This window comes from Pipistrellus kuhlii, unplaced genomic scaffold, assembly GCF_014108245.1.
Source record: "Pipistrellus kuhlii isolate mPipKuh1 unplaced genomic scaffold, mPipKuh1.p scaffold_m20_p_9, whole genome shotgun sequence".
NCBI lineage: Eukaryota > Metazoa > Chordata > Mammalia > Chiroptera > Vespertilionidae > Pipistrellus > Pipistrellus kuhlii.
In genome coordinates this window covers 28127759-28153600 of record NW_023425595.1, presented here as the reverse complement: position 1 = coordinate 28153600, position 25842 = coordinate 28127759, and the positions used below count along the sequence as shown (strand labels likewise).

The 25842-nt window shown below is 40.6% G+C and overlaps 1 protein-coding gene across 9 annotated transcripts; it reads right to left on the bottom strand.

Annotated features, from left to right (window-relative positions):
• Nucleotides 1–7: 7 nt before the first annotated feature.
• On the bottom strand, nucleotides 8–23362 carry TMEM9B (TMEM9 domain family member B). 9 transcript variants are annotated; one of them, XM_036427254.2, is made up of 6 exons: nucleotides 23145–23347; nucleotides 20148–20239; nucleotides 16545–16653; nucleotides 14375–14509; nucleotides 8419–8592; nucleotides 849–985 (listed from the first exon to the last, which is right to left on the bottom strand). In XM_036427254.2, exons 1-5 carry the CDS (start codon nucleotides 23247–23249, stop codon nucleotides 8437–8439), a joined length of 597 nt encoding a protein of 198 aa, XP_036283147.1. In that variant the 5' UTR covers nucleotides 23250–23347; the 3' UTR covers nucleotides 849–985; nucleotides 8419–8436. The 9 variants fall into 9 exon arrangements, with proteins under 9 accessions (XP_045433831.1, XP_045433833.1, XP_045433832.1 ...); XM_045577875.1 differs by lacking the exon at nucleotides 8419–8592 and having other exon boundaries at nucleotides 8–985; nucleotides 23145–23359; XM_045577877.1 differs by lacking the exons at nucleotides 8419–8592; nucleotides 23145–23347 and adding an exon at nucleotides 22072–22197 and having other exon boundaries at nucleotides 8–985.
• Between the last annotated feature and the right edge of the window lie 2480 nt (nucleotides 23363–25842).

The window sequence follows — 25842 nt, the reverse complement described above, 5'->3', positions numbered from 1 at the left end:
TTTATCATGACGTGGGTAAGGCATAGATTTATTATCAATCTCAAATCATAAAAAAACAACAAACTGTGACAAATCAAGGGAGTTCGTTGTGTTTGCTTAGCATGCACTACTAGTATTCAGGAACCGTTCCTCACGCAACGCTTTTAAGAGTTTCTCATGGCTGAGACTCCGGCGAAGGGTGTGAGAAGGGCAAGGTGAGGGGGAGAGAGAATCCTGGGACTCCTGCTCCCCAAAGTGCTTACGAAGCATCTTCTCAATCTACAGATGATGTTTAGTACACGGGAAACCCAGGTAAGAAATATCCAGCACAGGTTAATCCGAGCTATTACCTGCCCACCCAGAAATTACATTTAGGGAAAACTATTACTGCATGATGCTATGAAACCCCATTTTGTGATGTTATTTGTTTCTATTTAGAACCACTGAGTCAAATGATTCTAAAAATGGGGTCCGTGTGGCGGCTGGCGGTGGCTATGACGGCGGAACCTTTCCCAGGGCTCTCCTCGGCCTCAGCCTGATCCGGGCGCAGGAGAGACTGCAGGTAATGAATGTACTTGATCGCAGCTCGGAGGGTTTCCACTTTGCTGAGTCGCTTCTCCAGGTACTCCTCCGGCAGGTGGTGTCGGAGCTGGGCATAGCCTTCGTTGACACACTTCACACGCTGCCTTTCCCGTTCATTCCGTTTCCGGATAAAGGAGGGCCCATAGGAGTAGTCACACCTCCTGTAATTTGGATAGGGCACTGGGAAGGAGAAGGGGCAGGGCTCGCTGTAATTTTCCAGGACCAGTGAATCACTGGAAAAGGGCAGCAATGGCAAGTCTTCAAAGTAAGGAGATGGCACCGGGGCCTCGGGGTACAAGTGGAGAGTGACCATGGGGTCCAGATAGAAGGACCTGCTCAGCGGCAGGTGGGCAGAATCAGAGAGGACAGGCACTTTTTCTGGCAGATTAGAATAGCTTCTATTGTCCATCATTTCTTTGTTAACCTGGAAACATAACCAAGTTTATAAATTTGGGGAAATCCAAGAAGAGAAAATATCATCAATTTCCTCAGAGATCAATGTTTCACTTTGCTTTTGCTTTGATGTACTAGTATAGTTTTTGAGCTCATTCTGAAAACTAGATGGGGTTACAATATTCTGTGGTAGTAAGAAGGAAGATTTTTAAATATACATATATATTGATTTTAGAAAGGGAGAGTTAGAAACATCAATGATGAGAGAGAAACATTGAATGGCTGCATGCTCCACATTGGGGATTGAGCCCCTGACTGGAATTGAACCCGGGATCCTTCAGTCCACAGGCCGATGCTCTATCCACCAAGACAAACCAGCTAGAGCAAGAGGGAGGATTTTTGATGCTGCACAGAAATAGCATGAAACAATACTGATTCACCTGGTGAGAAAATTATGGCCTTTCAATTCTCTTCCAGTTCCAGTGATTACATAGATGGGAGTGTTAGTCCCAGAAGGCTTTCTGATCCTCCTCAGATGGAAGCCTTCAACAAGCTGTTCTAGCTAGACTCTAATAATATTTAACTCTTCATGTTATTTATTGTGAGTCATGCTGATTTCACATTGATAGTATGATACAAATTTTAAAAATAAAATCTACTTGAGTAAAGAAAATGTGAATTGGTTTGAAGAAAAATAGTAAATACCCATACAGGTGGGACACAGATAATGAAGACTTGTGAAGGTGTATGCAAATAACTGGCGTTTGGGAAACACTGAAATACCACAATATTTAAAATACATGTTGGAGAAATTACAAACTAGTTAATGATCATGCCACCTCACAGCATAGCCTTTATAATTTAATACCTGATGTGCTAGAGGCAAATCTGAAAATAAAAAAAGGAATCATTTACTCGTAAAAATTCACTGTCATGCCCTGGCCAGGTGGCTCAGTTGGTTGGAGTATTGTTCTGTACACCAATAGGTTTCAGGTTTAATTCCGTGTCAGGGCACATACCTAGGTTGTGGGTTTGATCCTTCATTGGGGCAAGTACGGAAAGCCCCAATCGATGTTTCTCTCTCACATCTCTCTTTCAAATCAATAAAAACATATCCTCAGTCCTAATGCTTATGGGCAGGATTAGATAACATTGTCACTTATTGCCCTACCCGAGGGGAGCAAAATCTCTGCAGGCTGCACTATGTAATAGTGGAGCAGCCTCTAAGCACCAGAATTCAAGTGTGAAAAAATGTATTATAGTTCCTGTGAAAAAGCCTAGCCCTGTGGTTGGCAAATTGCGGCTCACGAGTCTATTTTAAAGAAGTGGTGTTAGAAGAAGTTTAAAAATTTTGGCTCTCAAAAGAAATTTCAATCCTTGTACTGTTGATATTTGGCTCTGTTGACTAATGAGTTTGCTGACCACTGGCCTAGCCTATCTAGTATGGCTACTGAAGGACAAATGACTATGGAAACAGAAAGGGCAACAGGGGTGGGGGATGAGGTTTAGGAGGATTATATTAAATCATGTTGACCCAGACTGGAAAAGGGGTAAATGCCAGGAAAAACTATTCCTAATAGGGGGTAGGCGAGGGGGAATGATGCAAGAGCGATAGGTCCAATGAAAAATCAAAACAGAGAAACAGGAAATGAAAGATTCCTAATCACTGACCAAATGACCTGAAATAACATAAAACAAAAATCTCTGGGAGATGAAAAACTAGCCAACATTGTGTCAAAAAGAAAAAGTTGCTGAGAGAAAACAGGAAATTCCCAAGCCAGAGATAGAGAGTAAAGAACAAGTATGGCAGAAGCTACAAAATGATGGCACAGTGAGGATGGAGTCTATATTTCTACATTTCTGAGGACAGCAGAGCCTTGTTCCTGCCTATGGCTGACAAGCCAGAAGCGACACAACAGGATACCAAACATAAGGCTGATGCCATCAAAGCTAATCACACACACACAAACTTTTCGAGAATGGTTTTGACAGATCATTTAATACTATGGTAAACATTGACTCAGATGAAATCTGAGTAATCTGCATATGCCACAGGTATTTAAAAATATCTAGGCTGCCAAGACCGGTTTGGCTCAGTGAATACAGCATCGGCCTGCGGACTGGAAGGTCCCAGGTTCGATTCCGGTCAAGGGCATGTACCTTGGTTGCGGGCACATCCCCAGTGTGGGGTGTGCAGGAGACAGCTGATTGATGATTCTCTCTCATCGATGTTTCTAACTCTCTATCCCTCTCTATTCCTCTCTGTAAAAAATCAATAAAATATATTTTAAAAAAATGTCTAGGCTTTAAACAAGACTTTGCTTTATCCTTGGAAATAGAGCCTTGTGTCTGGAGACACACCCATGAAAAGCTTTTCTATTGAGCATAGCATTTAAATTTGGTCACCTTTTATTCAAAGAACAACACAACAGAGTGACAGAATGCAAAATGCAGTAATGAAGAGGATCAAGGAAATCTAGTGGAAACTAGACATGTTTGTAGAAACTGAGCAGTTTTTTAAAAGAAAGCAACACGGACTATTAGTGCTGGGGTCTGGCAGTTCCAGATTCATGCACAGTTAACAAACTCACCTCTCCTGGAAAAGTCTCAGGTTTCTGTTCTAGAGCTCTTCTGGGAAATGAATGAGGTCTTAATGATAACATTCTAAATAGATTTTGGATGCTCTGCTGAGCATAAAAGCTTCAACTTGCAGAGACATTAAAAAATAACTAGCATGTGAAAAACAAAGCTACAACTACACCTATAACTGAGTTATGGAAAGTCAGGGATGAAGGAACCTTAGAAATCCTCTTACACAACCCCTCGTGGGATGTAACTTGGCTAAGGTTGCAGAGCTAGTTGCAGAGCAGGGGTCAGAACCTAGGTCTCTTGACTTCCAAACCAAAACCCTCTCCACTACTTCAGATGAATTATTCACCTGCAAAATCTGAATCTTTTAACATATGGGCAGAACTGATAGTTTAAGATAATGGAATAACCAGGTAGCTGACTAAGTTCATCATTTACCAACCGCACCTAGGGATTTTCCGATAAATCATATTCTTATTCGCCCCCATGGGCCACTCTGGGGAAGAGTCTCTTACCTGAGTATTGTCACCACCGTGCTGTATTTTGGATTCGGTCAGATTTAACCTGATTTATAGGTGATCATTGAGTAATAATATGCAAAGTAGCTTACAGTTAAACAGAACCGCTCAGTTCTGGTTTAGCTGTGTGTGGGTGTTTTTTTTTTCTTTCTACCTAACATGTAGATATGACAACACATAACAATACCAAGTAGGAAGGTTTACTTAATGACACTGGGTTCCTGTAACAAAGTCTTTTGTAAAAAAGAATGCTCTCCCATTCATTTGGGTTATATTATTTTATATCAGAATTATCTGTAAGTTAATAGCCTCATAATGTGCAATGTTGGTCAATATTCTTTAAATAGAGATTAAGGCCATAACCAGGAAGATCCATGTGAACCTAGTTTAGTAAAATGTCTATTAAATGTGTTGGCTTCTAAATAGATGGTATTTTTTAGAGCAATTTTGGATGCACACCAAAACTGAGTGGAAAGTAGAGTTCCTATATAGCTCCCACCCCTACACACACACATTCTTCTCCACTAGCAACATCTCACCCAAATATATGTTACAATTAATGAACCAATATTGACACATCATTATCACTCAAAGCCCGTAGTGTACAGAGTTCACTCTTGGTGTTGTACTTTCCATGAGTTTGGACAAATGTACAATGACAAGTACAGAAGTTTTACGGCTCTACAAAGCCTCTGTGCTCCACCCATTCGTCCCTCCCTTTCCCCAGTACCTGACAACCACTGATTTTTTTTTACGGCCTCCATATATAGTTTTGTCTTTTCCAGAATGTCATATAGTCTTTTCAGATTGGCTTCTTTATTTAGTAATACACATTTAAGGTTTCTCTATGTATTTCTAATTTGGCTTGATAATTCTTTTTGGCACTGAATATTCCACTGCCTGGATATAGTCTACTTTATCCATTCACCTACTGAAGAACATCTTGATTGTTTTTAAGTTATGACAATTTTAAATAAAGCTGCTATAAAGGTGTATTTATAAGATTTCAACTAATTTAGGTAAATACCAAGGATTGTGATTGTTGGTTTTTATAGCAAGGGTATGTTATAGTTTTGTAAGAAACTGTCAAACTGTTTTCCAAAGTGGCCATACCATTTTGCATTTTCATTAGCAATGTGAGTTCCTGTTGCTCCATACTCATATCAGCATTTGGTGCTATCAGTGTTCTGGATTTTGGTGATTCTGAAAGGTCATTTTAATATATCCTATTAGAGCTGAAACCGGTTTGGCTCAGTGATAGAGTGTCGGTCTGTGGACTGAAAGGTCCCAGGTTCAATTCTGGTCAAGGGCATGTACATTGGTTGCGGGCACATCCCCAGTAGGGGGTGTGCAAGAGCAGCTGGTCGATATTTCTCTCTCATTGACGTTTCTAGCTCTCTATCCCTCTCTCCTCCTCTCTGTAAAAAATCAATAAAATATATTTTTTAAAAAGTAATAATAATATATCCTATTAGAATATATGAGGTGGAGCATTGCTTCATATGCTTATTTGCCACCTATATATCTTTTTTGGTGAGGTGTCTTTGGCCTTTTGTTAATCAGGTTGTCTTATTGACTTTTAAGAGTTCTTTGTATATTTTAGATAAAAGTACTTTATAAGATATGTCTTTTGCAAATATTTTCTCCTAGTCTGTGGCTTGTCTTCTACTTCTCTTGACAATGTCTTTCAGAGAAGTTTTAATTTTAATAAAGTCCACCTTATCAATTATTCCTTTCATAATTTGTGCTTTTGGTGTTGTATCTAAAATGTCATTGCCAAACCAACAGTAATCTAGATTTTCTCCTGTTATCTTCTAGTCATTTATAGTTTTGTGTTTTACATTTAGATCTGTAGTCCATTTTGAGTTAATATTTTGAAGAATATAAGGTCTGTGTCTAGCTTTCTGTCCCCCTCCATTGTATTGCCTTTGTTTCTTTGTCAAAGATCAGTTGACTATATTTGTATGGGTCTATTAGGCTCTCAATTGTGCCCTATTAATCTATTCTGTCAGTACTACACTGACACTGAATTGATTGCTGTAACTTTATAAGTCTTCAAATCAGATATTGTCACTCCTCTGTACTTCTACATTAATATTGTGTTGGCTTTTCTGGTTCTTTGGCTTCTTGATATCAACTTTAGAGTCAGTTTGTTGAAATACAGAAAATAACTTGCTGGGATTTTCAATGATATTGTATTGAATCTACAGATCAAGTTGAGAAAAACTGACATTTTGACAATACTGAGTCTTTCTATTCATGGACATTGAGTATCTCTCTGTTTATTTAATCCTTTGACTTCTTCCATTAGTTTTATAGTTTTCCTCATTTGTACATATTTTGTTAGATTTATACCTATTTCATTTTGGGGCTGGTATTGGTAAATGATATTGTTTTTTATTTAATTTGTTCATTGCTAGAATATAGAAAGACAATTACCTTCTGTATATTAACTTTCTATTCTGCAACTTGCTATACTCATTCTTTTTAAGAGGTTTTTGTTTTGTGAGTTTTTATTTTCTACATAGACGATCATTTATCTGAAACAGACAATTTTATTTCTTCCTTCCCAATCTGTATACCTCTTCTTGTCTTACTGCATTAGCTAGGATTTGCAGTATAATGCCGAAAAGCAGTGGTGAGGAACACCTTGCCATGTTCCTCATCTTAGCAGGAACACTTGCGCTTTTTACCATTAAGTATGTTAGCTGTGGGTTTTTGTAGATATTTTTTATGTAGTTGAGGATGTTCTCTTCTATTCTTAGTTTACTGAGGTGTTTTGTTTTTTTCATAAATGGGTGTTGAAGTTTGCCAAATGCTTTTTCTGCAGCTATTGATAGGATCATTTCATTTTTCTCTAGCCTGTTGATGTGATAGGTTTTATTAGCTGATCTTCGAATATTCTACCAGTCTTGAACCCCTGGCATAAATTTTACTTGGTTTGTATTTGAAATTACATATTTTATATTAACAATAAAATCAATAATTTAGGTTAAATTTGTAGGTCTGAAAAATTGTTTTTATTAAATAAAAAATCCATTAATAGCTTCTAAAACCTTATATTTATAAATTTAATGTAATTTAATTATGATTTTTGCCAAGATTTTCTTATAACATGCATTTTAAATCTCTCAATATGTCAAAATGGTATTTGTATACTTTCAGAGGCCTATCTTAGTACCCATACACTCTCACATTCTCTCTCTGTACACACACACACACACACACACACACACGCACACAATTTAGTACCAATGTTTCATGATTAGACTGGTCTAAAACAGTGATCTCACAGTAGGGTGCACATGCCTTTGCATCTCCAAGTTCATCACACAGCAAAAGAGGGAGGAGAGAAAAGTTAAGAGACATAGATACACTGGTAGGTGTTTCAAAAATTATTTTTATTGTTCCATTCCAAAGAGGACATCGGAAGAAAAAAGCTAGTTATCCAATGACTGTTATACCCTTCAGAGGGAAGTATGCAGAACTCCATTATTTGTTCAACGCTGCAAACACCAGAGCTTAAACAGCTGCCTCTCAACCTGACCAGAAATGCTGACAATATGTGTATGTCATCAATCCATGGCTTGGCTTAAAAGAAAAGTTCTTTACTGCAAGTATCCAAGTCCTTAGGATTCATCATTAAAGATATTAGGGGATGAGAAAGACCACTCATGCCAAGACTATGTTTAGTCATTAGAGTGAACTAGAAAGTGGCCAGTTTGTTCAAGGATGCATTGCATCAGACATCAAATTACTTAAAAGAAAATCTGCATTTTGTAAAGAGGCACCAGGCATTTCAGATCTAGTTTACCATAAAGTGCAGCTACTGGCCAACCAGATAACTATAATACAGTCAGTGCAAAATTCAAAAAGGATAAGTCAGGGCTTTGATGAGGCTGGCCACACTGCAATATAGAAATGAAACTTAAAAATATAAGATAAAGTCTATTTACAAAAGTTTTTTATAGTAAAGTGACTTGAGAAAAGTTATGTTAAGCAGTTCCCACACATCCCTTCCCTCCCTTGCCAAAAAATCCCACCTGAAAATTATCTTGAAAACCAAGTTAAAACTGTGTGGTGAAAAAGAGAATGCCTGTTCTAGGTAAAGGACTTGAAGATAATTCATAGGCAGATGTACTTTGTCATAAATAGGGTAAGGTTTATTGGCGACTTGGTGTGTGCTTTTAAAAATGTCTCTATTAATATGTTAACAAGGAAAAAATTTCAAGCACATTTTTGTTTCGGGTTTTGAATTTTCCAGCAAGAGTTGGTGAAATCAACAGGGCATTAAAACAAAACCCAAGAAAAATCAGTCAGTCTTTTCCTGTTGTCTGCATTGTTGCTTTCTAGTTACCTTGAATTTGATTCTCAGTTAGCTGAGGACAACGTGACGGTCAAAGACGGACTTCCGCTGCTCTTGAACTTGAAGCTTCCAGCGCTGCTGGGCATACTCCACCTTGTTCAGCACATTGGCACGACTGCGGGAGCGGGCCAGCACATCATGGGCATTTGCAAACGGCTGGTGATCCTGAAAACCCAGGAATGGAGAACATGAGAGATGGCATAATTGGTGTAAAACACACACACACACAAAACAGCAGTTATCCAGCCTGAGACAGAAGCAGCTGGATTTTTCAAAGACCAGACCATCTATTTGCCCAAGCACTTTTAGGCACTCAACTGCTAGAAGCAGGCTGAACTCAACTGCAGAAATAGGTGGTTCAAGTGGCATAAGCAATGAGGAGGTATCTGTGACAAGTTCCCATGAGTCACCATTTCCAAAGACATTTCCCTTAAGAAGCAGGGACCAAAGATAAAGATGGTGGTCATTTATGTTAAAGAGAAGCTTTCCTAATGAGTAGGGAAAGAAAATCTATTTTCATGTTAAAATCTGTATGCTAGACTCAGAAATTAGGACTTTTCCTTGCTTCACTCAATACTGTATAGCTAAACAGTAGCAGAGAAAAGACCCGTCTTACCTGACTCCCATTATATTAGAACTAGAAATTCATGCATGCGTGTGTGTGTGTATGTGTGTCCCTCAGCCCAGCCTGCACCCTCTCCAATCTGGGACCCCTCAAGGAATGTCTGACTGCCAGTTTAGGGTAGGATCGGGCCTAAACGGGCAGTCAGACATCCCTCTCACAATCCAGGACTGCTGGCTCCCAACTGTTCGCCTGCCTGCCTTCCTGATTGCCCCTAACTGCTTCTGCCTGCCAGCCTGATCACCCCCTATTCACTCCCCTGTCAGTCTGATTGATGCCTAACTGATCCCCTGCCAGCCTGATTACCCCTAACTGCCCTCCACTGCAGGCCTGGTTCCCCCCCAATTGCCCTCCCCTGCAGGCCTGGTTCACCCCCACCACAACTGCTCTCCCTGCAGGCCTAGATCCCCAACTGCCCTTCCCTGCAGGCCCAGTCACACCCAACTCCCCTCCTCTGCCAGCCTGGTCACTAACTGCCCTACCCTGCAGGCTTGATTGCCCCCAACTGCCCTTCCTTGAAGGCCCTGTCCCTCCCAACTACCCTCCCCTGCTCACAACTGCCCTCCCTTGCAGACCTGGTGCCTCCTACCTGCCCCCCGCCTTGCCGATCATCTTGTGGCGGCCATCTTGTGTCCACATGGGGGCAGCAATCTTGTGTGTTGGAGTGATAGTCAATTTGCATATTACTCTTTTATTAGATAGGCTTGTTACTTGCCAGCTGGGGCCACATTCACCCTGGGAGATGAGTTGTTGATAAGATTTTATCTTGGTTGATTTTCATCTCTCCCTGCCCCCTCAACAGAAACACTAAATGAACTGGTTTACCTCTTCTCCAATCTATGATGAAAAGAGACACCTCATATGCTAAAATTACCCTCTATTACCAAGAGTATTAAGAATTACTACTTTAGAATTTCTATTCAAAAAAGACTTGAATCTTTCAATGCTGAGCACTATGGCTTCTGTGCTAGTTGCTGCCTTAGAAAGAGGCTCTTGAAGGCTTATCCAAGTATCAGTGTAGAAAGCCAACTCATCCGGGTCAAAGTAAACCAATGCCACTGATGTTTGTAGTCATTACAGGGGAAACCACTCTGCTAATCTATCTGTGAAGGAGATATAAACACAGCTGCCTAAATGACAAAAAGCATTAAAAACTAACTTACTGCTTTTGTTTGCCTTTTCCTTGATCTCTTTTTCCCAAACCCTGGTTAACAAAGCTTCTAAATGTTCCAACTTAGGATCCAAGTCACAAGTTGTATCTCTTAAACTAAACTTTGCTTCTAGTAAAGAAACAACATGGTTTTGTTGTGCATGCTTTCAAAAGTTCTATTATATATCCAGGACAGACAACAGCATGTCTATAGAAAGCTATACACACCATATACCTAAATATAACCATAACCATGTAGTGTTATAATACCTGATCTTTTTTTGTTGATCCTCACTCGAGGATATTTCTCCATTGGTTTTTTTTTAGAGATAATGGAAGGGAGGGAGGGAGATAGAAACATGGATGTGAGAGAGACACATCGACTGGTTGCCTCCCACACCAACCCGAACCAAGGCCGAGGATCAGTCTGCAACCAAAGTACATATCCTTGACTGGGAATAGAACTGAGGACCCTTCAGTCTGCAGGCTGACGCTCTATCCACTGAGCCAAACCAGCTAGGATTAGTCTTCTTTTTATACCAAAACATTGATCGCATCAAAAGTTTTCTATAAATAATCTTTCCCTGACTTCTTTACCAAAATTCCCCTCAACTTTTCACTTAATTTATGTAACAGCTTGTGCAAAGCCTATTAGATTTTTATTTTTAATCTTCAAATGAAAATAACAATTTCATAAAGTTAAAAATGTATTGAAGATGTAAGAAATAAGGTGAGGGAAGAGGAAGGCTGAAGTTGTTGGATTACTCAATTTCCCACCAAGAAATAAACCGATCCAAGGTCATCTAACAAGCACAAATACAAGACTTAAGCTCACCTAACCTTCACTTGGTGTCATATTGTCTAAACATACTGATTTTGTTCAGGTAGATTAAAATGACACTATAAGGATATGGTGATGAACTTGTATATAAAATATTATTACCATTGACTTGTTTTGACATAAACAAGATTAGAAAAAAGGATGTACTTTTTCAGCAGAGCACCTCTCCATTTCATAATCCTGCTATCTACTCTTCAAGATGAGGGAGTGGGGGTAGGATCTTTTAAAGGAACAAATTTAAAGGACTAAACAAAACAGTAATTCTTTTGGTCTGTTCTCCACCTATCAGAACTAGTTGCTCATGGTCATGGAGGCTTGGAGAGTGCAAATAGAGATTTACCCTTTTTATATGTTTGTTCTTTTCACACCTGATAAAATTACAATAAATACAAAACATGTTTTAATGTAATGCTTTGATAATAGCAATGATGTGTCATGGATATATAATATAGTAAATATTGTGACTGCTTACAGTGAACTTCTGAACTATTTGTACTAACTCTTGCTTGATTTAAAATGCTCTACAATGAACAAAAATAAAACAATTTAATTGAGGATTTAACAAAAGCATTTTTAAAAGCACATAGTGAACTCTCATCTTGGGTAAGCAACAACTATAAAATTTAAATTTAACTTCTTTTTATTTTATATGGTGACAGATTGTTACCATAAATTTACAGCTTTGCCAAAACCGGTTTGGCTCAGTGGTAGAGCGTCGGTCTGCGGACTGAAAGGTCCCGGGTTCAATTCCGGTCAAGGGCATGTACATTGGTTGCGGGCACATCCCCAGTAGGGAGTGTGCAGGAGGCGGCTTGTCGATGTTTCTCTCTTATCGACGTTTCTAGCTTTCTCTCTCCCTTCCTCTCTAAAAAATCAATAAAATATATTTTAAAAAATTCATAGCTTTGGTCTGAAAATCTCTCTGTGCTGACAATCAGTTTAACAGCCAGCCAGGCCTCTCAGAAACTATGTTCTCTAATGGTCAACTTACACAGAGAACCTATCACTGGTGAACAAAAGGTTATTAAGCACATGACCCCACCAAGCAAATGCCTATTCTACATGTTTTTGTCTATACATTTGTGCATCCATTTCTTTTATGGTCTTTGATATTATCTATTCCTAAAATCAGGAACTAGATATTTAATGCTGATGTAGTTTAAGTCAGACTTCTTATTTATGTGCCTTATAATAAAATGGTTTATATGACCTTTGACACATAACATTTTCATATGTTAGTTCTCAACTGGGGATGATTATGCTCCCCAGAAACATTTGGCAATATCTGTGGACAATTTTTACTGTCATGACTGGGATGAAGATGGTATTAGCATCTAGTGGGTCAGGGATGCTGCTAAATATCTTACAATGAACAATGCAGGCAGCCCCCTTCAACAAAGAATTATTTAACCCTACCTTTTGATGAGAATCATTGATTGGCTGCCTCCTGCACGGATGGAGCCCACAACCCGAGCATGTGCCCTGACCAGGAATCGAACCATGATCTCCTGTTTCCTGGGTCGATGCTCAACCACTGATCCATACGGGCCTGCCTACATGCCTATTTGTTTTATTACCTCTTTATTGCTAGTATCTAGCATGGCACCTGATAATAAAAAGTTACTCATTTTGTATTGGATAAATTCATAAAAGAAACAAGGGAAAAGAAGTAAATAGAGATGTTTCTACGAAAGTTCTTAACAAAACTAAGATGAAATCTTGGGTAAATAAGTTGAATATTCATAACTGATATTCACGAGACAATAATGTATTGATCGAAAAGGAGGTTCTGGCCCTAGCTGGTTTGGCTCAGTGGATAGAGCATCGGTCTGTGGACTGAATTGCAGGACCGATTCCAGCCAAGGGCACATGTTCGGGTTGAGGGCTCAATCCACAGTAGAGGGTGTGCAGGAGGCAGCCGGTCAATGATTCTCTCTCATCATTGATGTTTCTATCTCTCTCTCTCTCTCCCTTCTTCTCTGAAATCAATAAAAAAATTAAAAAAAAAATATATATATATATATATAAATTAAAAAGGAGGCTTTGTTTGTAGATGTAACTCAAGCCATCTAGTCAGGATCCACTTTCCCATCTTTTTTCAAGGAACATAGTCCAATAAAGTAATTCAAACTAAGTAATTTCTAAAAAACTATATATATAATAATGAAATTTTGGAAATAAGCCCAAACAGGATAATAACAAAACAAACAATATATTTCTCTAAGTTAAAATGAATAACAAGTTTGTGGACTATGTCATTTTTTGGACATTTTTGAAAGATGTTGACGCAAAAAGCAGATCACAAAACATTTATACACTGAATATACCAACTGTATAGACGAATATAAATGTGTTTTAAAGATAGGAGGAGAACCTGGAGTGATAGTTTTATGTTTCTCTAGAGTTAAGGATCACAGATTTTTATTTTATTTTATTATTTTTTTAGGTATATTTTATTGATTTATTACAGAGAGGAAGGGAGAGGATAGAGAGCTAGAAACACCGATGAGAGAGAAACATCGACCAGCTGCCTCCTGCACACCCCCCACTGGTAATGTGCCCGCAACCAAGATACATGCCCTTGACTGGAATCGAACCTGGGACCCTTCAGTCCGCAGGCTGACGCTCTATCCACTGAGCCAAACCGGTTCGGCAGTTCACAGATTTTTAAGAAGAATAACAAGATATACACTGAGTGGCCAGATTATTATGATCTCTGAATGCAAAATAATCTGGTCACTTAGTGTATATCCTATATAATAAAAGACTAATATGCAAATTGTCCCCTCGACCAGGAGTTCGACCCCTTCCCCTGGCCAGGCTGACCGGACCACACCCATGTATATGCATACACACACACACACACATTGAGTGGCCAGATTATTATGCATTCAGAGATCATAATAATCTGGCCACTCAGTGTATAAAACATCAGAAGGTTAGCAAGTTACATGTCGTTAAGAAAAGAACAGTATGATCTTCATACTTTCCTTCACTAAAGCCTCTACTTCCTATGATATTTGGTGATGCTAACAGGAAAGGTGTTCAGGTGAGCAGAAAGCTAGCTCAGATGCTTTTCTCAAAGTAAACAGGGAAAGGTAATGAAAATTGCATCCTGGGTACTGAAGAGCAAAGCCTTGTGTAACACACTCACTAAAGATCATCAGTTTGAACCACCGTATTTGTGGCTTTACAACACAATTTCCCCATAAAGAGACATATACTAAAATCAGAACCGTCTTTAGCTTCTCTAGTTGACTATCTGCACCAGTACATGATCATTTATATTACTTCATGATGATGATCTGTCAGCTAGGGCATGCTGAGAACTTACCCCAACATCGTCATCACTCTGTATTAATTGTGAGTGTCCAAATAGGCGTCTCTTCAGTATGGGCTCAACCAGAGTAAGGTACACCATGTATAGAAGTAGAAGGCCCAGAATGGACAGATAAATTATAATGGTAACCTAAAGGAAATTGAAAATAAGTTACATCTCTGTTCAAGCCAAGGAGTCACAATTCTGTATAACTATAGTAAAGCCGCAATGAAGACTGGTCTATCTGCTAAGTATACAGGATTTCTATATCAACTAGATTCCAACATAAGAAACAAATTCAACTCTTCATCAAAGTATTAAAAAAAAGGGGGGGGGGAAGCATTTTGTCTTTGAGATCTTTTTGTAAGTCTTCAGAACTCCATTTTTACTTACTGCTAATCACTATCGCTAGCACAGTTTGATTTCTCACCTGAATACAGTGTCCTAGTACTGTCAAGAAAACATCAGCCGGGACCGGTTTGGCTCAATGGATAGAGCGTCGGCTTGGGGACTGAAAGGTCCCGGGTTCGATTCCGGTCAAGGGCATGTACCTTGGTTGCAGGCATATCCCCAGTAGGGGGTGTGCAAGAGGCAGCTGATCGATGACTCTCTCTCATCGATGTTTCTGACTCTCTATCTCTCTTCCTTTCTCTCTGTACAAAAATCAATAAAATATATTAAAAAAAAAACATCAAAGAAACCTAGCAGAAAATGCATTGCACAGGGATTTCAACAGAATACTCTTTTAGATCAAGTTAGATGTAAAAAATACGTTTTAGGCCATTGATTTTCTTGAGATCTTAATTCATGTGCTGACATCCCCAAGAATGGCTTTAATTATAGAGAGACAATACTAAATGTTGACAAGGATGTGGAGAAACTGAACCCTCCTATGTTGCTGAGGGGAATGTAAAATGGTATAACCAATTTGGAAAACAATCTGGCAGTCTCTTAAAAGTTAAACATAAACTTACCTCTCTTAAGAAATCTACCCAAAAGAAAGGAAAACATAGCCACCCACACAAAGACACGTAAGCAGATATTCATGACAGTATTATTCATAATAGTAAATATCTAGAAATAATCCAAATGTCTATCAACTGATGAATGGATAAATAAAATAAGCTATATTCATATAACAGAATGCTATTCAGCAATAAAAAGGAATTAAGTACTGAAATACGTTACAACATGAATAAACCTCAAAAGCATTATGCTAAGTGAAAGAACCAGTCACAGAAGACCACATACTGTATGATTCCATTTATATGAACTGTCCAGACCTGTAGAGACCCAAGACAGAACAGCCACTGCCTAGGACCGAGGGTAGGAATGGGATTAACTGTAAATGGACATGAGAGATCTTTTTGAGGCTTTGGGAATGTTTAAAATCTAGATTTTTATAAATTGTTTAAAATTTGCTAAGATTTATGGAATTGTACACTTACAATGAATTACTTTTAGGGTATATAAATTATACATAAAAATTTGTTTAAAAAAAAAAGTACAGTGAGAATTTCTCTATAGGATAGCACCCTGCTGGAGCAGGGGCTCTCCGACAGGGTCAACCACACCAGAAATCTTTGTAACTGTTATAGCTGGCCATTCCCCGATTTCCCATGTGCCCTCTTTTTGGGAAAGGAATGGGAAGCTCCATATAGAAAAAAAAACTCGGGAGAGAACCGTTAGTCACCACGATAAAATAACTGAACTCATTAGAGGTCCAAATGGTGATCAGAGCAATCCACTTCCCATTTTTTATAGCAAATAAAGAAAGGAAGTGATGTTTCTGGAATAGAACTATATGTATAATTTTTCCTAAGGGTTGAGAGGGCAGGAAGAAGAGGGCCTCATCATGCTATTCTATCTTCTGGCACATGTGACCCACGGAGAAGCTGGGACATTTTTCTGGAATATGCTAATTACACAGGGCATTTTTGTGCTATTACACATACTATACCTATGTACCTTATCTTAATTAATCCACAAAGCATCTCAATGAGGCAGGTAGAGAGCAGGCCTACTGTTTCTTTGGGGTTGAGGTTTGGAGATGAGGAAGGAGGTAAAGTCGGTGGTGAGCAGTATTTGAGTAACTAAAATAGAATTCATATGTCAAAATTTTTTCCTGTCTCAGTACTATCAAGAACTATTCCAGAAGCAGAAAAGATGGATTTTTGTTTTTCACCTTGATTGTTACAGAGCTTCTTTCCTCATATTTGCATTCACAGCGCAGACAGTATGCTTCTATGTCAGGCTCCCGCACAGACATGAGCTCCACAACATGAAGGCAATCACTGAAAAACACAAAGATAAAATATTGCTCAAGTCTAGCTCGATTTTCTATTCCCACTGGTCAAAACTTTCCTGAAATCTGGTATAATCATTGAACTTATCCAATGAAAGAATATAAGGAACAAATAATCAGTAAAGGAAGTGAAATAATTTTCTCTTTTGATATCAGCAATTTGGTAAGATCTAAAAGCCTAAGAAACCATAAAGACACATATACAGTAACTATTTTCAAAGGTGCTACTATTAGAAGTTTATAATTCATCTGAAAAAATCCCAAATGGGATTAGAAACTATTTAGCCGATTGAGATGACTTGTTTAGTTACCAAGCAAAACTGCTTTAAATGATTTAAAGTGACCTGGGGCATTGCTAAAATATGAGATTATCTCTTCTATGAATCAACTAACATCATTCTTAATTGCCACAGTTGGTGTATGAATGGCTAATCACACTTAGCAGTTGGTAAATTCTGAAACCGGAACATTCAAAGCTACAATAAGAAATAATTACTTGTTTTAATGAGCAAAAGTCTACTGAAAAAGAATGAAGAAGGAGGATTAGGACAACAAACATTTTTTAATGAAAAGTGATTAATTGGAAGAAGTATATCAAAAATAAAAGGCTGAATGTTTTTGTTGTTGGACATTTTATATTTTCCAAGCTATATATTTATAACTTATGAAAAAACAGTTCTATATAATAAAAAAGCATTTTCCCAGAAATCTGTCAATTCTAGGAAATAATTAGGCTATTACTTTTCCCAGCTAACAAAAGTCTACTACTCTGATCACCTTCAGCAAAAGTAGGCAAACTTTTCTGTCTTCCTGCCTTCTGCTGGGCAATTTTCTTCCCTTTGACATCTCTTCCTTGAGTATTTCTGGATGCCAAAAAACTCTACTATAATTTCCTGTCTTTTCACCATCCTTCTTGGGGGCACCCAATGCTCTAGGCTGATTCTTTCCATTTGCCCTATTAAAATGTACATTTTGTTTCGTGCACTGGGCCTCTAATAATAATAATAATAATAATAATAATAATAATAATAATAGAAGTCTTCAACGGTAGAATTTCAAATAAGGTTAAGGTCCCACAACTCACACATACAAGTGTGTGATATCTGTTCCAAACAGATAGAAGATTAAGAACGTAGCCAGCTGGATGCAGGCATAAAATGGACAGAGAAAGCTAAATCCGTTACAGGAGTATCTAGCTCAGAATCAGAGTTCATCCAGCCCAATACTTTCAGAGAAGTCACCCGTACAAGATTACAGAGTAAACTACCAGCTAAAAGGACCCAAATCAAGGGCTCCTGTCTCCTAGGTCAGCCCTCCTGTAACTCTCTGAACTTCAGGAATATCAGACTTATCTCCCATTTAGTTTCCTATTTCAACTTCAGAAGCCTGAATAACAAAACCTAAGAATTATTTGAGAATCTAAGTGCCGAGTAATTGTGTGTTTCTTTTGAAGAATACAGTTTAATTAAATGATGAGATACTGAGTGGGAGAGGAAGCAGGAAGGCTGGTTCTGAAGGGCCAGACATTGTAAACACAGAACCCAGATAGTACAGAACTCAACCTCTTTAGGAACTGGGCAACACCTCCCCCTAGTGCCAAAGGGAGGATATTTTTGGCTTTTAATCACCCCCAAACACAAACCAGAGAACTCAACTTTTCTTAAGTCACACAGCAGAGGTCAATGAAGAATTAAAGTTAACAATTAAGCACAATGGAGGCCAAAAGGTAAATACAGGGTGTCCCAAAAAATGTATATACACTTTGGATAATTAATTCCAATAGGTTACATTTGAAAAGAAAGAAACAAAGAATTTAGGGTCAGATGGATATTAGAGGCCTCATAAGGCCATAACATAACTTGCTTTTTACCCTTCTGCCAGTTAAAAACTTTGTCAGGCCCTAACCGGTTTGGCTCAGTGGATAGAGCGTTGGCCTGCGGACTGAAAGGTCCCAGGTTCAATTCCAGTCAAGGACATGTACTTTGGTTTTGGGCACATCCCCAGTAGGTGTGCCGGAGGCAGCTGATCGATGTTTCTCTCTCATGATGTTTCTAACTCTCTATCCCTCTCCTTTCCTCTCTGTAAAAAATCAGTAAAATATATTTAATACAAAAAAACTTTGTCAGTGACAACTAGGTAATATCACACCTATTCCCAGTAAATGGCTAAGTTGCAGGAAGGAAACAGGGAGGGAAGAAAAATCCCAAACATGCCTTGTTTCCACTGTTTATTTTCACACACCCCTCCCTTCTGACCAATAATCAGGGATGAATAACATATGGTTCTGTCTAAATCTAGAATAAGTAAAGTCAGTGAAAAGATTAGTGTTAACCACTTGAATAGTGAGTTCATTTGCCACTCAAATAATAGTCATCATATTTTATTACTAATACAACAAATTATAAGTGCTCCATATATTTAGAAAATTATAGAAAAAACTTAAAACTTATTTGAGCCTTTTTTATATTGTATCAATAACTTGCTGCTATAAAACCTATAAGAATATATCAATAGCTAAATCACTTTGCAATATGAGACAATTTAAGTGGAATGTGAACATTCATAAATTCTCAAGAACATACTTATCAAAAATCAGATTGAACCAAAATGAGAAGAGACAATAACATTAAAAAAAAAAAAACAAAAAAAACTAAACAAGCTCAAATGCTACCTTTTCTTTTTCCAAGTCAGCTTGGAATATTGTAACCGCGTGAATCTAATTTTGTTTTCAAATTGTTGCAGCTGTTTACCTATAAAATCAGGTACATGTGAAGTACACAGCATTTGGAGCTATTTTTCTTTGACAATCCCATGGGAATGACCTCATCCATCCTGTGACAGGAACAACTGTTTCCCAACCATTGGATGGCACATGCAGAAAAAGCTATCATTAGCAAGGTCCACTGAGAGAAACAGAAGGCTGCTGGTGGCTAGCCAGTCAGGATCTCAATCATCACATGCATGCTTGATTACCCTGAGGACAGAAGGGATCAATATCACACCTATAACCTATTCCTGGCACACCAACTGGGAAACGGGTATACATGATTTATTCCCATTCCTTCCTGAGTCTCAGACACTTTTAAACATAGTCTCTTACATTTGGCACTGTACCACCAGAACCTACAAGCTGTCGAAATTATAACCCAGATAAATGAGGCTTGCTTACCTTTCACTGAAGAGCAAGAGAGAGGGCCAAAATTTAAGGGGGCAAAGGAAGGAAGTTTTGGTGATACAAACTCTGCCCCATCTCCATAGAAAACCACCCTATCTGGGCTTTAGAGTTTATGCTATTATATATTACTTTAGGTTTACATTATACACTCTGGGTCTTAATCTTTTTCAAATGGAAATGGAATTTGACACTTTTGCTTAGAAAGAAATACTTAAAAAGAAAACAATACACTGTATGAACATTCTGGGCGAACAGTGACAACCACAGAAAGAAATCTGACAGGTAATTAAGAAATCAAGAATACTTACCAATCTTTTTGCGATATGTTCCTATTATAAATATGTCCGGGAATATCTTTATAGGGAGGACAAATACATTTACACCGAACATCCTCCGAATTCTGTAACCAAAATGGAAACTTAGTATAGAGCTTGTTGACAGGTTAATATAATTTTTTTAAAAAAGTTTTTATTTATTTCAGAGAGAGGAAGGGAAAGAGAAACATCAATGATGAGAATCATTGATCAGCTGCCTCCTGCACGCCCCCTACTGGGGATTTAGCCCACAACAGGGGCATGTGCCCTGACGTATGTCCTCCTGGTTCTTGGGTCCACTTTCAGCCACTGAAACACACTGGCCGAGCTATCATCAGTATTTTTTTTTAAATGCACCATATACATTTTGTTACGCACCTCCTACCAAACATTCTAAAACCATTCACTTAAAACTTTAAATAAGTTTGAGAGATACAAGTTCATTTTGGTAATGCGAATGAATCATTAAATATTATATAAAATCAGTTTAATAATACTTAGTGCTTGACCTATAACTGATTAATCACATTTATGAGTCAGATAACACTCAAATTGTGCTAATGTTATCACCATCTACCAGTCAGTAGAAAGATCTGATACATGGATAGCTGTGTCTATGTGGGTATCTCTCTTTTCCGAGTCCAGAGCGGCTAGAGAGCGATCCAGTTCCTGAGTAGGGGCTGCTGGGGATTGAGAAAACAAAGAGACAGACACAGAGATAGAAGGAAAAAGCTGGGACTGGGACCCAGAGCCAATACAGCATGTTTATTTTATACAGCAAAAACCAGGAAGTTTACTAAAAGTCAAGACAGCCGAAACCAGTTTGGCTCATCGGTAGAGCGTCGGTCTGTGGACTGAGAGGTCCCGGGTTCGATTTCGGTCTAGGGCATGTACTTTGGTTGCGGGCACATCCCCTGAGGGGGTGTGCAGGAGGCAGCTGGTCGATATTTCTCTCTCATCGACGTTTCTAGCTCTCTCCCTTCCTCTCTGTAAAAAAATCAATAAAATATATTTAAAAAAAAAAGTCAAGACAAAGGAGATTAAGTACATTGTTGGGTGGGCTCGAGTAGTATTCATTCCTGGCTGGATTTAAATAATAAAACCCACCCCCTAGCACCTGTGCTGAAGGTCAAGCTGATAACACTCCTGCCTCTGGCAAAGTATGTTTCCAGGACATGGGGTGGGGGTGCTAACTGGATTCAGCTGACAATAATTAAAGAAATGCTCCTGTGCCTTCCCAGGTGCTCTCTACATGTCTACAAATTAGAATATTGATTATAAAAGGATTGGGAGGAATCAAACTAAAAATTACTAAACAAACAAACAAACAAACAAAAACAACAACAACCCCAAAACACCAAGTCTCCATTCTTCTATCAACATTCTTCCATGCTTTGGTAGAAAGGCATTGACTGATTTGGACAGAAGGGGTTGGACCAGAATCCTATAGAAGGACTGAAGGTTTAGAGACACTCAGTTACAATGAGAAAGAAAGTACATAAGGGAAGTATAGCCAAGATCAGTTTGGTCTACCCTTTGCAGGAAACTTTGCTTCTACTCCCTACAGAGAGGACAACTGTGGATAAAGGAAATTTCACGAGGTGGAGGTGGAGAAAGAAGTGAGTAATATAGGAATTGAGAGGAAGTAGAAGATCCTTCCTCAGCAAAAGGGAGTCCACCTGAGAGGCAGTGGCTCCTTAGTCCCAGAGGACCAGGCCCCCTGCTCTTAGATATGGTATGTCTGGCTGAGTTGTTGATAATTCATTCACTCATTCAGCAACCATTGAGTGAGCATTTGCTTGGAGCCAGACCTTTGCTCAATGAGGTGGTGTGGATAAGCATAAGGCCTGGTTCCTGCCTGTAATTAGGATGTGCCCTAGTAAAGGAAACTGACAAATACAAGATTGCAATACCCTACCTAAAGTGATGACAAAGAGATATGCAGAGGGTGCCAGCAATGTTTTGAAAGTCAGGAGACATGCTGCTGTTCCTGTTTCTGGTGGGAGGTAGGGAAGAGTTCAACAGAATCCCTGAGCAAGAACTCCAACACCCCCCTTCCCCCATCTGTCTGCCTGTGATGTGTCTTTCCCAAACTTTATATTTAAAGATGTTATAAAGCTCCTATTTTTTTTAAGAAATGCAAACGCCATTCAGTTTTCCCATCTCTTTAACATGAATTCCTTCTGTTTTCCCCAATCACAAGCTAACTCCTCAAGGAGGAAGCACGAGTGTGCATGGGGCCGGGTCAGGTCTGGACAGTAGGGACAGGAGTGGGGCTAGAAAGCAGCATGAGGGATCAGAAAGGCCATGAAATGGGGCCGGGGCGAAGGCGCCACATCCTTCTCTCTCCTGTAAGTTTGGGTACTCCTTTTCCCCACTAAAGGATCAGTTTCAGAGAAGGCAAGAAAGGGCTCGAGAGGGCCTGGGGGGGTTTGGGTGAGCAAGGATATTAGGCTGGTGAGTGCTGCCAGGAAAGGCAAGTTCCAACAAACGGCTTCGTTCCTGAGAGGGAAGACCTAGAAGGGAAGGAGACTTTCCATCCTTTTGGGCTGGGGACCGGGCGGATGGCGGTCTGGGAGGCTGGTGGGGTGCAGGTAGGCCGGCAGAGTGTCGGGGTGGAAGGCTGACGTTCAAGGCTCCCAGAGTCGGGAAGGTTATAAAACCTGGGGTGGGTGCTTGGGGGCCCGGAAGGGCAATGCCGAGCAGGTGGAGGGGCTGCTGCCCAGGCTATGGGCACTGCCCAGGCGGGGCATCTGGGCGGGAAAGGGGGCAGCGCCGTCAGGGCCGGAGGTGGGCGCGGGGCGGTGACGGTCGGGCAGGAGGGAGATGGGTGGGGGCGGCCGGGGCTGCGCGGGCAGGGGACGCCGGCGGGGCCGGGAGGGGAGCGGGCCGGGAGGGGAGCGGGGCCGGGAGGGGAGCAGGTGGAGAGCCCCCGCGGGCGGGAGGGGAGGCAGGGGAGGAGCTCGCAGAGCGCGGCGGGGCGGGACCCACCTTGGCGGCGTCCGCCGTCCGCACCAGCAGCAGCGCCGACAGCGCCAGGCAGGCCAGGCCGAGCGGGGAGCCGGGGTGCAGGAGGCCTCCCCACCGAGGCGCCATCGCGGCTACAGCGAGCGGCCCCGCAGCCCGGGCCCCCAGACCGGCTCCGGCTCGGGCGCCTCCGCCCGCACTTCCGCCCGGGCCTCGCGTCACCCGCCGCCGGGCGGGCCCGAAGCCTCCGCCCCGGAAACGGTTCCGGGCGCGCAGGGCCCCGGGCTGCGCGGCGCCCGCCCGGCCTGCGCTCGGACCCGGGGGCCCCGGGGCGCGGAGGGGTCCTTGGCGGGCTGCCTCGGCCGGCAAAGCTCCGAGGCGCAGGCATGTCTTTCCGGGGCGCAGACGCCGCGGCGCTGGGGCGCCTTCCCGCCAGGGAGACCCCCGCCAGCCGGGAAGCGCGGGGGCCCCGTCTGAAGGTCGGGGGTCGCGCAGGGACTCGGGACTGACCGGCCTCCCATGCGCCTCCCAGACGCCATCTCCCCCCTTTCCTTCCGCCCCCCAGGTTTCCAACAGCCTGGGCCCTGCCTTCGCGGGTGCGGCCCCCGCTGGCTCCGAAAGGTGTGAAGTTGACGAAAGACCCGAAACCGGTTTGGCTCAGTGGATAGAGCGTCGGCCTGTGGACTGAGAGGTCCCGGGTTCGATTCTGGTCAAGGGCACATCCCCAGTAGGGGGTGTGCAAGAGTCAGCTGATCAATGATTCTCTCTCTATCCCTCTCCTTTCCTCTCTGTAAAAAATCAATAAGATATATTTAAAAGAAAAAGAAAGACCGGTCCTAGTGGCCTCCTGCACCCAGGACTCCAAAGATGGGGGGTGGCTGGCCGCTAAGTCTTAGGGAAGCGCTGACCCGCCTTTCCCCCGGGGCCATCCTCTGCAAGGAATTTAGAAGGACCTTGGAGATGGCACCGTGTCCTCCATTAGTGGAGATAATAGTTTAAAAGGTACCGGGTTCATCACAAGCCCTACAGATTTGCTGAATGACCTTGGGCAAAACTTCCTGGTCTCCTTGGCTCAATAGGAAGTTGAAGTCTTCATGGATTTAAAATTCTGCTCCCATGGAATACCCATGTGTCTTTCATATACATTCTTAAAAGGTGGCCTCCTATTTGTGGAAATGTTTTTTTACCAGAGCATTTTTATGATTTTTTTTCTCCTTTGATTCCTGATGCTAGAGTTTAACACAAGAACATGTCTGATATTGCACCAAATATATTTAGCCCCTTTAAGTCTCAAAATGGCAAGTAATATCGGAGTTTTTCTATTTACAGGCAAGACAGGCCTTGGTGCCCACTTGTCCCCCCTTCCTTTTCTCTGCTTCCCTGGGTTTCTCTACTTTATTCCTTCTGTCTAATAAGGGCCCTCTCACTTTCTGAGGCCTGAAAAATCCCCTGGATGGTCGAGAGTGAAAAGAGCCTTCTCTAAATTTAAGTGAGAAGGTCTGAAGGTTAGGAAGCAGAAGTGACAATTGATGTATCTGGGGCCAAGGTTTTGCCAGCTTTATCTGCAGTAGTCAGATAGCTCTCGACTGTTGAGAAATACAAAATTAACTTTATTGGACAGTTAACTTCTCTACCCCATCCTTTCTGACCTCCCCAGCACTTTCCCAGGCCACACCAGTGCCTGAGAACAGATGAAGTCACAAACAGCATCAATGATGATAGTTACTGGGATTGGGCCTTTAGTGGTTGTGGCGGGACATAGGTGTGCACACACACAGTTCTTCCAGTTATTTCTGAGCATGAGTCCTCTCCTTTACCATGTGCATCACTTGGCCCTTTTAGTTAGATGTTCTGCCCTCTGCTGCTGGTGTGCCATGCTATCACTTGCTTGTGCCCACTATGACGACAATCTATGAGGCCAGGATATTCTCTCTCTGTTCCTGGAGATTTTGGTGTCCCTATTGCTGACAAGTTACTGCAGCCCCCCAAAAACAAAGCAACACAAATTTAGTATCAAAGCAGAGATAATTTTTAAAGTTTCTTTCAGAGGAGTGCCAAATCAGTATTATTGGTTTCCCAGTGTCTTAAAGAAATACTTAAGAAAACAGTATATCCTTTCTGACCACTAAGATTTTCAAATAAATATTACATTACATTATTTTTATTCATTTTTATGTTTACTAGTATTTTAAAAAAAATTAAATAGTATTTCACAGCAGACCCTGAGCTAACCTTGTACACAATCAATTTCTACTGTGCATATACTTACCTTGTAGCTCTCTCTTCTGGGATTTATCTTCATATTTCTTAGCAACATCCTTATACTGTTATTGATTTTTTTTTCCAGTTTGGTCTATTATTTTACTACTTCCTATAAACAAATCATCTATATTTATGTTCTAATACACTCTCATAAACGTTTCTTCATCTTCTATCCCTCAATATATCTACCACCTTATTTATGTAAATTGCAATCCATTATATTATGACTGTGTACCAATTATTAATAATTTATAATATTTGCAGTAATATATTTTTTAAAAAGTATTCCTATTTTATATATATATATATATATATATATATATATGTAATTTTATTATTGATTTCAGAGGGAGAGAAACATCAGTGATGAGAATCATTGATTGGTTACCTCCTGTACGCCCCCTACTGGGAATGGAGCAGGGAACCCAGGCTTGTGTCTTTGACCGAAATTAATTAAGGG